At 44.9% G+C, this 13,588-nt stretch overlaps 1 protein-coding gene across 3 annotated transcripts; it reads right to left on the reverse strand.

Annotated features, from left to right (window-relative positions):
- Positions 1–117: 117 nt before the first annotated feature.
- PPP1R14D (protein phosphatase 1 regulatory inhibitor subunit 14D) lies at positions 118–12,686 on the reverse strand. 3 transcript variants are annotated; one of them, XM_082762367.1, is made up of 6 exons: positions 12,493–12,686; positions 11,143–11,216; positions 7,702–8,158; positions 2,533–2,628; positions 2,284–2,316; positions 118–256 (listed from the first exon to the last, which is right to left on the reverse strand). In XM_082762367.1, the coding sequence occupies exons 3-6, from the start codon at positions 7,882–7,884 to the stop codon at positions 176–178; spliced, it is 393 nt and encodes a 130-aa protein (XP_082618493.1). In that variant the 5' UTR covers positions 7,885–8,158; positions 11,143–11,216; positions 12,493–12,686; the 3' UTR covers positions 118–175. The 3 variants fall into 3 exon arrangements, with proteins under 3 accessions (XP_082618493.1, XP_082618492.1, XP_082618491.1); XM_082762366.1 differs by having other exon boundaries at positions 7,702–8,161; XM_082762365.1 differs by having other exon boundaries at positions 7,702–11,216.
- Positions 12,687–13,588: the final 902 nt, after the last annotated feature.

The raw sequence follows: 13,588 nt of genomic DNA on the forward strand, positions 1-13,588 counted from the left end.
GTGCACGGAGATGTGGAAGGAGTGGAAACTTCAAACCACTGGTACAAAGTTCACAAACATGGTGATGTGTCTCAATAACAGTAAGTCCTAAGCATATTCTGAAGTTATCTTGCTGATCCCTTTTTTTTTTTTGTGGGGAAGATGCATGTTTCCTTGTGACCAAAGCTGGTGTCCCTTATGGGTGAGGTAATTTCTTCTGAGGATTGGTGATTCTCCGGAGACCTTTCAGTCGACTGAGCAATTCTGTAATGAAGTCCTACAAGTAGAATTGTAGAAAGAAGGATGTTGTGTTAATTCCATTGCTCACCAACCCATAGAGTACTATCCCTTTTGCATTACTCCCCCATTCCTCTTCATATTGAGCAGAAACTAGAATTTCTCCGTGGATGGAGAAAATGTATCTTTTGGCTTAGGAAGGGGAGACCTTTTGATAGGTGAAGAGGGGTCTAAAAGCTCCTCTGTTCTCTACCTCCCCTGGATCCCTCTCGTGTAGCCATGTTTACTTTATCTGCAGCAGCTAGCCTGCTCTCTTCATCCCTGATGCCTGTCTGTTTTACCTTGGGATGACCTCAAGATGGTGTTGTCTCTTTTAGGCTCTACTGCTTCCTGTTGCCACCATAACCTCCTGCCCACTTCTGCTGCCCTCCCCATGTAGGGCAAAGCAAGCCGTCCCTCTTGTTGTTTCCTTGTTCAACCTGTAAAGCTCCATGTTGTGGACTGCAAACCACGCCGAAGCTGTGCCAATTCTAGAAGGAAGTGGCTGGCAGAGAAGGGGGTGGAACAGAACACATGGAGGACTAATGATAACCTGGAGCAGGGGTTGAGGACTGGAAGACCAGATAGATGAGCAGTTAATGGAGATAAACCCCAACTACTTTGCTGACACAGCCAAGGACTATGAACCAAACTGGACCATCTGGTTATTCCAAGCAGAAGTCAAAGTGACTAGGGCAAACTTTACCATCTTTATGGCAAGTAACATCACTGTAAAGGACTGTGCAGCTTTTCTTCACCCGAAGAGGTTATGTACATATCCTTGTAATTAGGCAAGGTCACCAGAGGTACTGCAATTTGCTATGGTTTGTGCTGTGTGCAAGCCCAGCTTCCTCACTCCAGTGATCAGAGTTTGCCTGCCACAGCATGCTCTGGAGGTAAATGCCTAGGATTGTACCTTTGTATTCAGTCCCTTCAGAGGAAACCAGTTTGTTTCCTCTGTCTTGTTTCTGTGAATAGGCTGCTGTGATCTTTCAAGGGGACTGGATTCAAGATTACAAGGGTGAGAGTATATACTTTTGTCAATGAGGTAGCAATATCTAGTTGTAGTTATCAAGAAGTATACTCTCAGCAAGACACTTCCATGGTTGCTGAGTCATTAGAGCAAACTATTTTCAGTTATCTCTCTGGGAAAGTGGAGTTCTTGCCCAAGATCTGAAGCTTAGACACACTGAAAACCCTATTGCCAGCCTTGTCTGCCAGACCCATCTTAGGAGACTATCCACAATGCTCATTAGTTTAATTTTGATGGGAGTAATGCATCCATCTCATTTTCTGCATGTTCATCACTGTGCAGCTACATATAAAGGCTGGACAAGACATTTAATAACATCTGAGCACAACATTCATGTGCAAAGCACATGACTGAAGCAGGAGTAGGAGACCTTAGTCTGCACACAGCAGTGTGCAGCAAAGGTAATTGCTGTGTGATGCACACACTACTCTGCAGAGTACTAAGCTGTGCTCCTTTGAATGCTGTGCCAACTTGTGAGAGTTCTTTAGCTCCCTAACTCAAACCAGGACTTCTAGAGATCACAGGATGGGGGTGAAGCATGTGTTAAACTGACCTAAAGGGGTTAAACAATTATCTGCCTAGTCCAATCTCAGGGCCATCCGACATTCTTGTCATTCATACACTAGAATTTTGTAAGTTGAAAATGCATTTAATTAATGGCATGCAAGATGCTTATAGGAACTGTCTATACTTTTTCCACACTGAGAACCAAGTATCATCTCAGCCTGGTCACCTCAGGATGTCAAAAACATGGAATAAACTTTGGCTACACAGCAAAATCATTCGTCTGCTCCACTGCTCATCCTCAGCTCAGCTATGTAGAGCTGAACATAGTTTTATAACGTAGCAGAACAAATGTCCTAATACCTCCCATTGGAAAGTAAACACATGCAGTATCATGTTAGGCAAAGTAACACCCTGGCTATTCAGCCAAGTAGCAACAAACACACTCTTAGAGCACAGCCTAATATATACGTTGATGGTGTTTCACTCACCTCTGTTGGGCTGGAGCATTCATGGAGGATTTCCTAAAAGGCAAGAAGGAGTCATTTTAGAGTTTTATAAATTGACCCTTCCCTTGAGCTACAAAAAGGACATACAATCTCACAGTACTTGACAGGCTAAAAGGCACAGGGAAGCAGCCTGTAACACATGATGATTGTGTTCTGCAGCCCAAACACCACTGCCATGTTGTATTATGTCAGCAGTCCCTAACTGAAAGCCACCAAGTCCCTCTATCTGACCTGTAGTTTTAGTTTCTGTTCTTCATTAGGGACATCTAGGAGATCTTCAAGATCAATTTCAGGTCCACGAACTTGTGCCTCTGTTTTCTCTCTCAGCTAAAAAGAAAAAAAAAAAAAAAAAAAAAACACAGTTAATAAACCTTCAAGCTTTTAAGCGCCTGAGAAGTAGCCAGTTAAAATAGAACTGTGCTGCAAAGTTGAGGTCAAGAAATAAATCATCTCAAAATAAGGAGGTTCTTGTAAAGAGGGCATGTATTCCACAGCCCCTCTGTGGTGTCTGCTACAGCCACGCATCTTGATTCATCATCTGCTCCCATCTCAACCCTTGATGGCTTCTCAGGGATCATGGGCCACGAGGTGTTCCACCTCTTCAAGAATATTCAACATCAATTGCTAACTGCAATGCAATGTAACCCAGCTTGGGACAACCCACTTCCATGAAGCTTATGTACAGGTGTTCACCAGACAGAAGTCCAGCAGGCTTAAAGAGGCACTACTAATACAAGGAGATTTAAAGCTTTTTAGCTACATACATTTATGGGAATTAAAGTTGTGTTTTTGCAGTAGAAAACTCTACTAACCACCTTGCATATTCAAAAGTGATTGTGATAACAGTGAAAGTGATAACAGTGGTATAACAGTATGGAGTATGTTAAGCAGATAAGGGGACAGTGGAAAGTCCCAAAATAAGGGCAATAGGTATAAAAAGCAAGACGAGCAGCGCAAAATCAGTAAAAACAACAAATCATGGACCTTCTAGTCATGAGAGAAGAAGGAAAAAAAAAAGGGAAAAGGAGAAATTAAAGGTTGGTCAAATCATATTGTGCACATATGGTATAGTAACAAGCATCGAGTAGGTTGTGAACCTGTAGTACTCAGCCAATGAGGAAACAGGAGGTAAGAGAGAATATAAGGCTATGATATACATGTACATGTGCCACGCATTCATGCTTGCTGGATGCCCACCATTGCAATTGCAAATAAAAATGCTGCTTCACTGAGATCCTCTCCTGAGCCTGTTATTGTCTACAGATTGTGTCTTACACATTCACTTGGTTGGTATTTACACTAAGGATGTTTGGAGTCATAAAGAAACAACTATGCTTTTGGAAAGCTCTACTCTTTTTTCAGCTTTCTATAATAGGAATATGCCATAGTCTCCTTTAAGGTGAGAGAGACCCCCTCCAAGCTTTGGTGATCAGAGTAATAGACTCATTATGTTAGATGGAAACATTTGTATACTTGGATCTAAAATGTGTCTATGTCCATACACTTCCAAAAGACTGTTAAGGATGGCAGGCTTTGTTTTCCTATGTATTTGCAAGATGAACCTTTAACAACATGATTACCAGTGATATTTTAACAGTAACCAGCAGAATAAGGATAATGAGTAAACAGCACAGCACCTAGTTGCTGGATAGCATTTACAGATGTATATGTAAAACATTAAACAATAAAGGCAGTACTTACGGAAAAGAAAGAAACTATTTCTGATCAGTCTCTGATACCATGCCATGGGGGAAGTAAAAAGCAGTAGGTATTCAGCTTGGCTACGCAGCTGATTTGACAACTAATAATAAAAGTTGCACTTGCTGTACTATGACCCGTAACAACATTTCTTAGAATAGTTTTCACGTGACTATTTAGACAACAGGTCTTGATACAGCCTGACTTTGGCTAAAGAAATAAATGGATCAGGAGGGCAATGTAGGATAAGGACAGTTCAATTAGGGACTGTGTTCCTACTTCCAAGCACAGGGAGTGGTCTCAAAAACCCAAATTGTCTCCTGAGTCTTAAATTTTTTGTAAAAAGCCTCGTGGCAGCAAATTGCATAGCATTCAGATTATCTGTATCGGGAGATGACATTTGAACCTTGCTGGCATTTGAACCTGCAGCGCTGTTCATTCCAACTCTGTCACACGGACTTCTGGAAGACTCTGAGGAGTATTGCCCTCACTGCCAAGGGCAGGTGGAGCAGAGGACAAGAAGGTGGTGTAATGGAAGGCAGTGGATCCAAAGAAGCGCAGCAGGGCTAACCAAATCTTCTTGCCACAATGCACAAAGCAGAGCAGGATCTGTTTTACACTTGGATGTTTACCAGTCATATATTGTGGCACATTTATTTATTTGAAAAGACAGTAAGCAAATTTCTGTGGTACCCTATTAACAGTCTCTGACGTGGAACAGCATCACATGCAGTTCCTGGCAGGAATCTCTTCAGTTGCCCCAGCACATCAGGAAGTCAATAAAACTATTGTTCTGGAGAGGTGCTAGCAAAGGCAATCTCCTGGCAATCTGTTCCCGTAAGGGCATGGCTGCATTTCTCACTCATGCCTGCAGGGATTTTGTAGTAAGGAAAAAATACCTCCTTTGGGTAGCTGCTCCGATGACAGCAAACAGCTCCCAGTTAGTCAATTCACAGAAAACCACAAGTAACAAGGTAGCCTAACTCATTTTTCTGAGACCTTTACAAGAGTAAATCTGTAGACTTAGACAACTGAGAGTAGCCCACAAGGAGTTGCATCTTGGACTAGGTTACTGGTGGTACCAAGAAGTGCTTTTCATCTATCTCAAAAAAGCTTCTCAGAATCAATACATTAAAATTGCAATAATTCCCCAAAGGGCAAGAGGTCCTGGTGCTTGGAGCAGCAGCCATTCTCCTTCCTCTCTTCAGAGCTACCTTACCACTTGTGCTTGCTTAGTCCTTCAAGTTGTGAGCATCCACTCCTATCTCTTAAACATCCACTGCTGAAGTCCTCCTCAGTAGGACTCTTAATTTTCTCCTTTTGCTGGCTTCATAAATGCAGATATCACAAATGTATACATATTTTAAGCTGGAAATGGGATCCTCTCCCATCCCCTCCTTCAGGCATTGCCTGTCAGGCAACAATGTTTTAAGTAACATTTGTCTCAGGGCACAGTGGTGTTTTGGTGTGGTTACCAATTCAGTGGCACCATTTCCCCTTGGGGAACATGGATAAATACAATCTGCCAGTTTCCTCATAGCAGCCTTGAACTGCTTGTCCTTAACTTTACAGTGGCATTACATGGAGACAGTAAAAAATGAATAAAATAAAAGCAGTTAGGTGTTTAACACCATCTCAAGTGATGGGATGAAATACAGTAAATGGCTCTAGTCCTTGTAAAGCTACATAATCCAAAATGGAAAAAGCAGATTTTGTGACATGAGGAGGCTGGACGGAGCACATTGCCAGTCAGGCATCCAGACCTAGCTGCCTACATACCTAAATCTCCAGAGATTGCCAGGGTCTAGCCTGCCTCCAAAATGGCTGTGGACGGCACATACACCATGTAATCAAGAGGCCTCAGATACAGCTGAGCACTTACTACTATAATTTTATAAAATAAAGAAAACAACTGGAAATTCAGAATTATTAAGCTGTGAAGAGATTACAGCGGTTTACCCTTAGTCATTTTACTAATCAAGTTATAAGCTTGTTCAGAAAGTCTAAAAATGTTACTTAAAAGAATAGGAACAATATTATTTTCATAGCCATGCATTTGCAACCAAAGGAAGGACCTCTTTCTCAGTATTTGTTTTCTCCTGCATGTTCTTTGCATATGACAAACCAAAACAGAAGGTAACTATTTTTGTCTCCCAACTCAGCATGAGAACCCAGTATGTTCCCACAAATATCAAACAGAGATATAATAATCACACAGAAAACAATGATAATAAACAACAAAAATACCCAAACCAGCAACAACAATAATAAAAAGCCTCAGAGAGAGTTCCTGAAGTTCCCCTGCTCAGGGGAAGAGCTGACACTGTTCCGTGGTGCTCAGACATGGACAATCACGCTGGAGCCCTCCCAAAATAGTTAGAAATTTCTCTGTGCCATTGTGACATATAGCACAAAAATCACCTTTCCTGAACTGTTCTAGCATGTCCACTTCCACTGCTGATTGCAATTTGAAACTGGTGATGCTCAGAGTGGAACAGACCATCAGAGTCCAAGTAATCATTGGCTCTTTTGTCCTCTTATCTCAAAAATGCGTTTAACACTGTACTGGGGTGTGAATATAGAAAACAGGGCAGAAAAAGCTTGAGAGTTAATTTAGTCCATCCCCATCCAGAACATGATTAACCTATTTTACACAACCTGTTAAACCCATCTATTCTTCTATTGAAGACACTTATGATCTACTGGGTTGTGAGTCAAGAAAGATATTTTCTCTTACAGCAACAGCTGTTACCCTGCAGATTAAAGCAAAACCACAAAATTTCAAGCTATTTAAATAGGTTTGAGACCATGAGGTGCAATTTACTACACCCTAAAGGAATTACCCCATCTCAAAAGTGGAAAAGCACTGTCCCCTCTGAAAGCTCCCAGTGTAGGTGCCATCTATAAGCACAAAATAGGAATAGAAGTGATAGTAATGGGTTAAAATTTCAGGGTACCCAGTCAGTGCTGACTTAAATATCACATCTCTGTGGAAAAAAAGATGCCACGTACCCTACAACAGCCTAAAGCAAATACTTGTACCATTCATGTGCTGTACCTAGACATTCCTACTAAACCTTTCCTAGTTTGACCACTCTCAGATACGCAGGAAGGATTTGGGACTGATTGTTCCTCTAGTTAAGGAAAATGCAGGGAGGAAGACAGCTCTAGGGGTCTGTGAAGGTTTAAGGTCTCTATACACATCATCTCAGCGTGTGTTTTGTCTTTCTTCCCCTGCTGCCAGTAGTGTGTCCAGAGTCTGCAGCTACATCATTTATCCTGAGTGCCTCATTCAAACAGCAGCTATAGCCACACTGCTGTGACCAAAAGGGACAAAAATACACTAAACACCTCTAATCCAGCTAATACGGCTTGCAGCAAAGCCACTGACCACACAGAGCTTAGCAGCATGTGGCTTAGTACACCTGCCTAAGTTTTGCTACTTGTGCTGAGCAATAGCCACCCTCCCAGCAGGTGTAATACCAGACGGCTTACAGCTAGCTGGAATACATCAATACAGGCTTCTCTGACTGTGGGCACACCATTCAAAGAGAGTGCTGTTGCAGGTGGCAATAGGACACCTGACAAAGATGGAAGACAAGGATCTGTTTCCAGTAAGGCAGAGGAAGCTTTGTCCCAGCACACAGAGCCCTTGTCCCATTCATCTAACAAGCGAGGGGCTGATTTGCCCCAACTACTCACCGGGTACTGGTACAGCTCCTGCAGCTGGGCATCAACCCATTCCTCCAGGTCTAGCCAGCGCTGTAGGTCCTTGCGGTTGTACTTTATGGTTAGCTTGCCCAGTTTCCTGTGTGATGATTCCTCCCCAGGTTTCTCTGGAGTCTGGAAAGTCACCCGGGGCAGTGTGCCGGAGTTCCTGGCCATCCTTCACTGCTTTCTTCCTCCTCCTCTCCACCTGCAGGAACTCACCTTCCCGTGGGCCGCTCTCCTCTGTCTCTTAACCAATATCTCCCTGCAGCTTGTGGCTCAGGGCACAAGCTCCTCGCTTTCACCAAAGGCAGGCAGCATCAGCGATGCCAGGGAGCACGGTGGGGGACAGCACGCAGCTGGGGCAGTGTCCGGGCACAGGCTCTTGGGTTTCACAACCCACGCTGCTGACGAGCAGGGAGGGAGGGGAGAGGAGTTGTTGTAATAGCATCTGCTGTTAAAAGAAGCCAAGTGAAGCAGGGAACTGATAAACAAGGTTTGTTAATATTTAACGCAAGCCAGCTCCAAGAAGTGGCGGGAGGTGGGGAAGAAGGAGGTTTTAAATTACTTTTCCTACAGGTGTAACTGATGTGCATGTGCAAATCCAGAGGGCTGATCCATACATCATTCATTAAATCCTGTGGAGTTTGAGCTCCACCAGCTGCTGTGAACTCCTATCACCTGCAGCTACAGGGTTTGGTTCCCACTTAAATGGCACAGGTGCTACAGTAGGGCTACAGCACTAGACCCACCACAGGTAAGGAGAATCAGTCTGGGATCAGGTGGCCATATCTACTCTTTTATAAGGATAGGAATAGTGGGGTCAGTGCTGTTGCAAGCCAACCTCTGTCTCAGCAGCCCCATTTTACATTGTTCTAAGTTCTGTAAGTTCAGTCCAGCTTTCTCAAATATCTTTTTGTAGAAATCTTGGTGACCTGATCATCTGAGCAAACAAAATCTGTGCTCTTTAAAAAATTGTACAGGATGGGGTGTAATGGCATAACTATTGAGGGATAAAGTGTTATCTTCTTCTCACAGGAAGGTATTTATGGTAAACAGGAAACATCATAAACTGTTACGATATTCATCATTGATTGACTTATAGTCTCTTTCTTACTGGAATATGGGTTAAAGGTCTGCAACATTATTCCCCTATCCCATTTTAGAGGGACACGTGAGCAGCAGTGATCAGAGGGGCAGAAATCAGATGAGACGTGTTTATGAGGTGTCAGGGCAGCAGGAAGCCCGTCCCTGCTTCTGATGCTATATCACACCTGTTTATCCGTCTGTCCCCAGAGCCTTCCTATGACTGACCTGCACTGGGTGCTGCCCTGTCACACAGATCAACCCACCAAGCTTTTATGTCATGAAGCAGATCAGCACCTTCAATCCCATGGTTTGTGTGGAAATAATAAGTAAGGTGGAGACTGGCTTTCTCTGGAAGTCAGACCCAGGCCCCCTGCCAAAACCACAGCACTGTGCCCAGAGGTGGTGGCACAGCCAGCCAGCAGCAACTCCTACACAGGCTGGTAGAAAAATAAGCAGGGATGTTCCAGCCCTTCTTCTCAACTTGAGTTTGGGGGAATTAAAAAAAAAAAAAAAAAAAAAGTATTTTCTGACAGACAATTCCACAAAATGTTTATCCTGAAGCTTACTCCAGCCCCATTAAAGGAAAGGATAAAGTATTAAAGTATACCTAAAACTGGTATCACGTCACCTGCTTTTCAGACAGACTGAAGCTTCTATTCAGAAACCAGCTATCAGCTAATTAATTTGCTAAGCTTGCCCCATTTTTCATCACTGCTTGACTGTATTCACCCCCTAGTCTCACTCCTAAAGCTGTCTTACTTACAGCAAAATTTCTCAGAAAAATCCATACTACCAGAGGGTGGGAGCATACTCCCTGAGGAGAGATTCTTAACAGTTAAAAATCTTGCAAAGCCCATGAATAAGCTTATAACATGTTTACAACTGTTGACTTTTCAAAGGTTAATAGACATTCCAAACACGAGGTAAATCTGGACCAAAGGACACACTTTGCCAGGTATTAAATTGTCTCCCAACAGAAGGGCTCTATCTTGGTGTTCAAAGTCTGACTTTTTTTTCAAATGGGGGAAAGCAACCTACATTTTCCTTGGTCCCACTGCCACAACTGCTGACAGATTTTCCTGAAGAACTCCAGGCAGGCTAGCATTAAAACAAGAAAAAGCAGTCCATCCAAAAATTTGCGGTGGCTGAAGCTGGCAGCGAATTTGTCCCCTTCCTTCATTACACATGCTGACCCTGGTGCTCATCCTTAGGCCAGGTGAGCTCTGCATGGAAGACGGAGCTTGCCCTGTTAATCCTCTGTCAGCTGAGCTGAATTTATGAAGCATGGGATGGGTGTGAGGAAGAGGGGAGTGCACCCTGCCCTAATGGCAGCTGCCTGTTCTTCGAGCAGATGGAGCCTCTGACTGGTAACCCCACTTGAACATGACCAATGGTCTGAGATACCACACCTGAGAAGGTCCACAGGCAGATTCAGCCCACTGTCTGTGCTTTATCAGCAAAGCTACGAGCAGCCCCTGGTGCCCTCATGCTGCTTGGGCAGTGTCACCACACAGGGGAGCAGGTTGGTCACAGGGCTCTTAGGAGAGCTGCACGCCAAAGTGAGCTTCACTACAGGATGTTTATTATCCTGCTCTGGGTTATAAGCGCTTAGTCATGAATTCTTTGTAGCAAGAAGGTGGCGATGCAAAAATAAATGTTTACAGATAAAGTGGGCCTCCTCCTGTCACAAGCTGTTCTAATCAATCATTAAAGCAGGAGCAAGAAGCAAAAAGGCAATGTGTAAAATCACCCCGTGAGGGCGCGGTAGAGGTTCCTGTGGGCACAGGATCAGGTGCCTCGTGCAGGATGGGCAGCGTTGTCCCTGGGGGAGGGAGGCAGCATCTCCCATGGGTATACCAGCCGCCTGCCCTAGGAGGGAGCTTTTGCCTCTGAGAGGAGCAGGGTGGGATTCAATACCACAAAAGGTGGGCTTTTGCGATGGTCTAGGGCCCCAACAGAGGAGGGCCACCAAGCTGAACACCTGTGTTATGGTGCCAAACAGCTGAGGCACTGGAGCAAATGAGTGCAAGAGATGGATCCGGTTACACTCCTCCTGGAGCTCACGCTCTCCACCCCACACCTGTGACTGAAGCTGGTGTTCCTCTTTCTCTCCAGGCTGATGGCTGTTACGCTCTCTCAATAATTCAGCAGGGCCCCAGCTCCTCTTTCTGGAGAAGCTGGATGGCCTCTTACCCTCGCGTCCCAGCCCAGAGAGGATTGGTTTTTTCCTTCAAGACAGCCAGGAGCCACTCTCCACCTGCTTTAGAAAATAATCACTTTCCCTGTGGTTACAAACATGGTAGTTAGCACAAATTAAGCCGGGAAAGGCAGCAGAGGTGACTGTACCGATGCTACGTTGACACCACAAGGTAAAGATGTTCTTCATTCTCTTGTGGGCAGGAGCAGGCACTGAAGTAACTCTGTGGATCAGAAAACAGACAGGACTGGAGGTCAGAAGAGCCCTGTGGCAGCCCTGGTACCCCTGCACCCCAGCTTCATTGCCCTCACCCTCTGGTGCCTCCCCTGCAGCATGGAAACTGAAAAAGCTGCCCCATTGCCCCTGAGCTCTTGCTAGATAAGGAGACCACATTGTTCATTCCCAGTCCCTGAATGTCTGGGGAAGCAGCCGGGGTGCTTCAGCACACACAGCCCTCACCCGAGCAGCAGTGCTGGCTTTCCACCTGCAGGTGGAGAGCCTTCGTGCTCCTCAGTGTTGGCTAAGTACTCCTCCTCTCCGGAATACTGAGGGACAAACAGCTCCCAGCATTTGTATTTGACTGGGGAACCCCAAATTGGGGACTTGGCACTACCTCAAGAAGCAGACCAGTCCCAGCAGTAAAGGCAAGGGGCTAGGAGAGGCAGCCCGCAGCCCCCTCAGCCTTGGTAATGCAGTCAGAAGGGTGAGGGCTAAAGGATCTTGTTAAAGGCGATGTGAATTAAATGCCACTAACTGGGAGTCATTGAAAAATCCATCCATGTTGTTTTTGGTTCCAAAAACATGTGTTTTGATCTCCATCCCCAAATGCAAGGGAAAGCAGAGGAGGTGCTGGCAGCTGGCCTGAAGGTGTCAAAGACTACAGCTTCCCAGGGGCTGTGGTGTCTGCAGGAAGGGAGGGAGAAGGGGGGGCATGGGGAACACCACAGCCCATCAAGAACAGCTCAGGTCACCTGTGGGAACTTCAATGGGAAATGTTAAATTTTATCAGCTTCCTGCAAATTGAAGGCTGTTTGCTTCACAAAAGGAGCCATTTCCATAGCTATCTCCCTATAGGAGCCTACTGCAGACATGGTGAAAATGCAGATGCTTCTGCAGCATAACAGGTTTCAGCACAATTTCCCCTTCTTCTTTTCCTAGCACTCCTGTACTTAACAGCTTACCGTGACTAGCAACAATAAAATAAGAGGCGCAGCACCGTGCAGGACGACAGACAGGAACTTCCCCATAGAAACAGTCCTCCCTCCCCACAGCTGCCCTTGGTAAGGTGGGAAAGGCTCTGGTGAGGACTCAGCAGCCTGTCACCCTTTCCCTGGCTTGGGTCCTCAGGACAGGTGGTTAGTCATGGCCTGCTGAGATCCCTCCCCGTCTCCTTCCTTTGCCACAGCTTTGTGCCATCACTTGCATCCGGGTCTCGCCCCTAAACCACACCAGGAGGTTTAACCTGAGGCAAATACGACAAAACAAGCAAGCAAGCAAACCTGTCTCCCGAGTGCTAGTTACACACAGAGCGGTTCCCAGATACAGCCAGGCAGAACGGAGCAGCTGTCAGGAAGTCACTGCAAGCTGTGATGCCACTTGGCTGGGCAAAGGGGACCCGGAGGAAGTCTTCCTTGTTTTTTCTGCCTTTTTGGGACCCTTCCTCCCAGCAGCTGGGCGCCCACCTGGTGGGTGCTGGGTCCGCACAGCGGTCACATCAAGGTAGGTGACGCAGGTTACCACTCACTTTTTTTTACAAGCCGTGCATGTCTAAAAGCTACAATTCTAGTCAAATATTAAGCCAGTGTGTATTTTAACCCCCACAGTAAGCTGCTGAATAGCTATTATTGCAGGACCCAGAGCAGACGCTTCTCAGCCCATAAAAGACAAACATTAACTATGACTCACTGTTTCAGGACCCCTTTAAAAACACTCCCAAGCCATAAAATCACACAGCCTGCTTTCTCTTCACGCTAATATGAGTAACACACAGCTCAGCTGGAGTCATGGGAAATTATTTATTTGCTAGCAGATGAGGCCTGAGATGGGAGTTCTGGGTTAGGTGAACAGTGAGCAGGCTACTGAGATGGAAGGAAAGATGCTGCAATGGAGAGCAGTTCCTAACAGAAATCCTTTATTTTGGGACTAACCTCAGTTAAAACATTAACTACTGAACCTCCCCAGAACAAATTGGCATATTTAGAAATGCTACTGGCATAGAGGTGGGATGCATCACTTCTACAATGGAGGACAAAAAGCATGAAGTTTAAAAGTCAAATAAAGAAGCCAGACCCTTCTGCCAAGATGAAGAAGTGGGTCAAATTTAAGAATATAAAGAATATAAAAAGTAAGGTCACATTTTTAGGAAATGGTCACAAGAATTTTAGCTGGAGGCTGATCAGCTGAAAATGGCAGAAAGAACAAGTCCAAGATCCACTAAAGATGTACTGGTCATAAGATGGCTCTTCAGTGAACCTATGAATGATACTGAAATGATCCTAAGATGTATTCAGCAATGGATTTCCATCAGAGAGACTGAAGATTAAATACTTGACAATGGTGATCCATTTTTAGCCTAAGGCATATAATTTTATAACA

The sequence above is a fragment of the Aythya marila genome, assembly GCF_965140915.1.
Source record: "Aythya marila genome assembly, chromosome: 5".
NCBI classification, from domain to species: Eukaryota; Metazoa; Chordata; class Aves; order Anseriformes; family Anatidae; genus Aythya; species Aythya marila.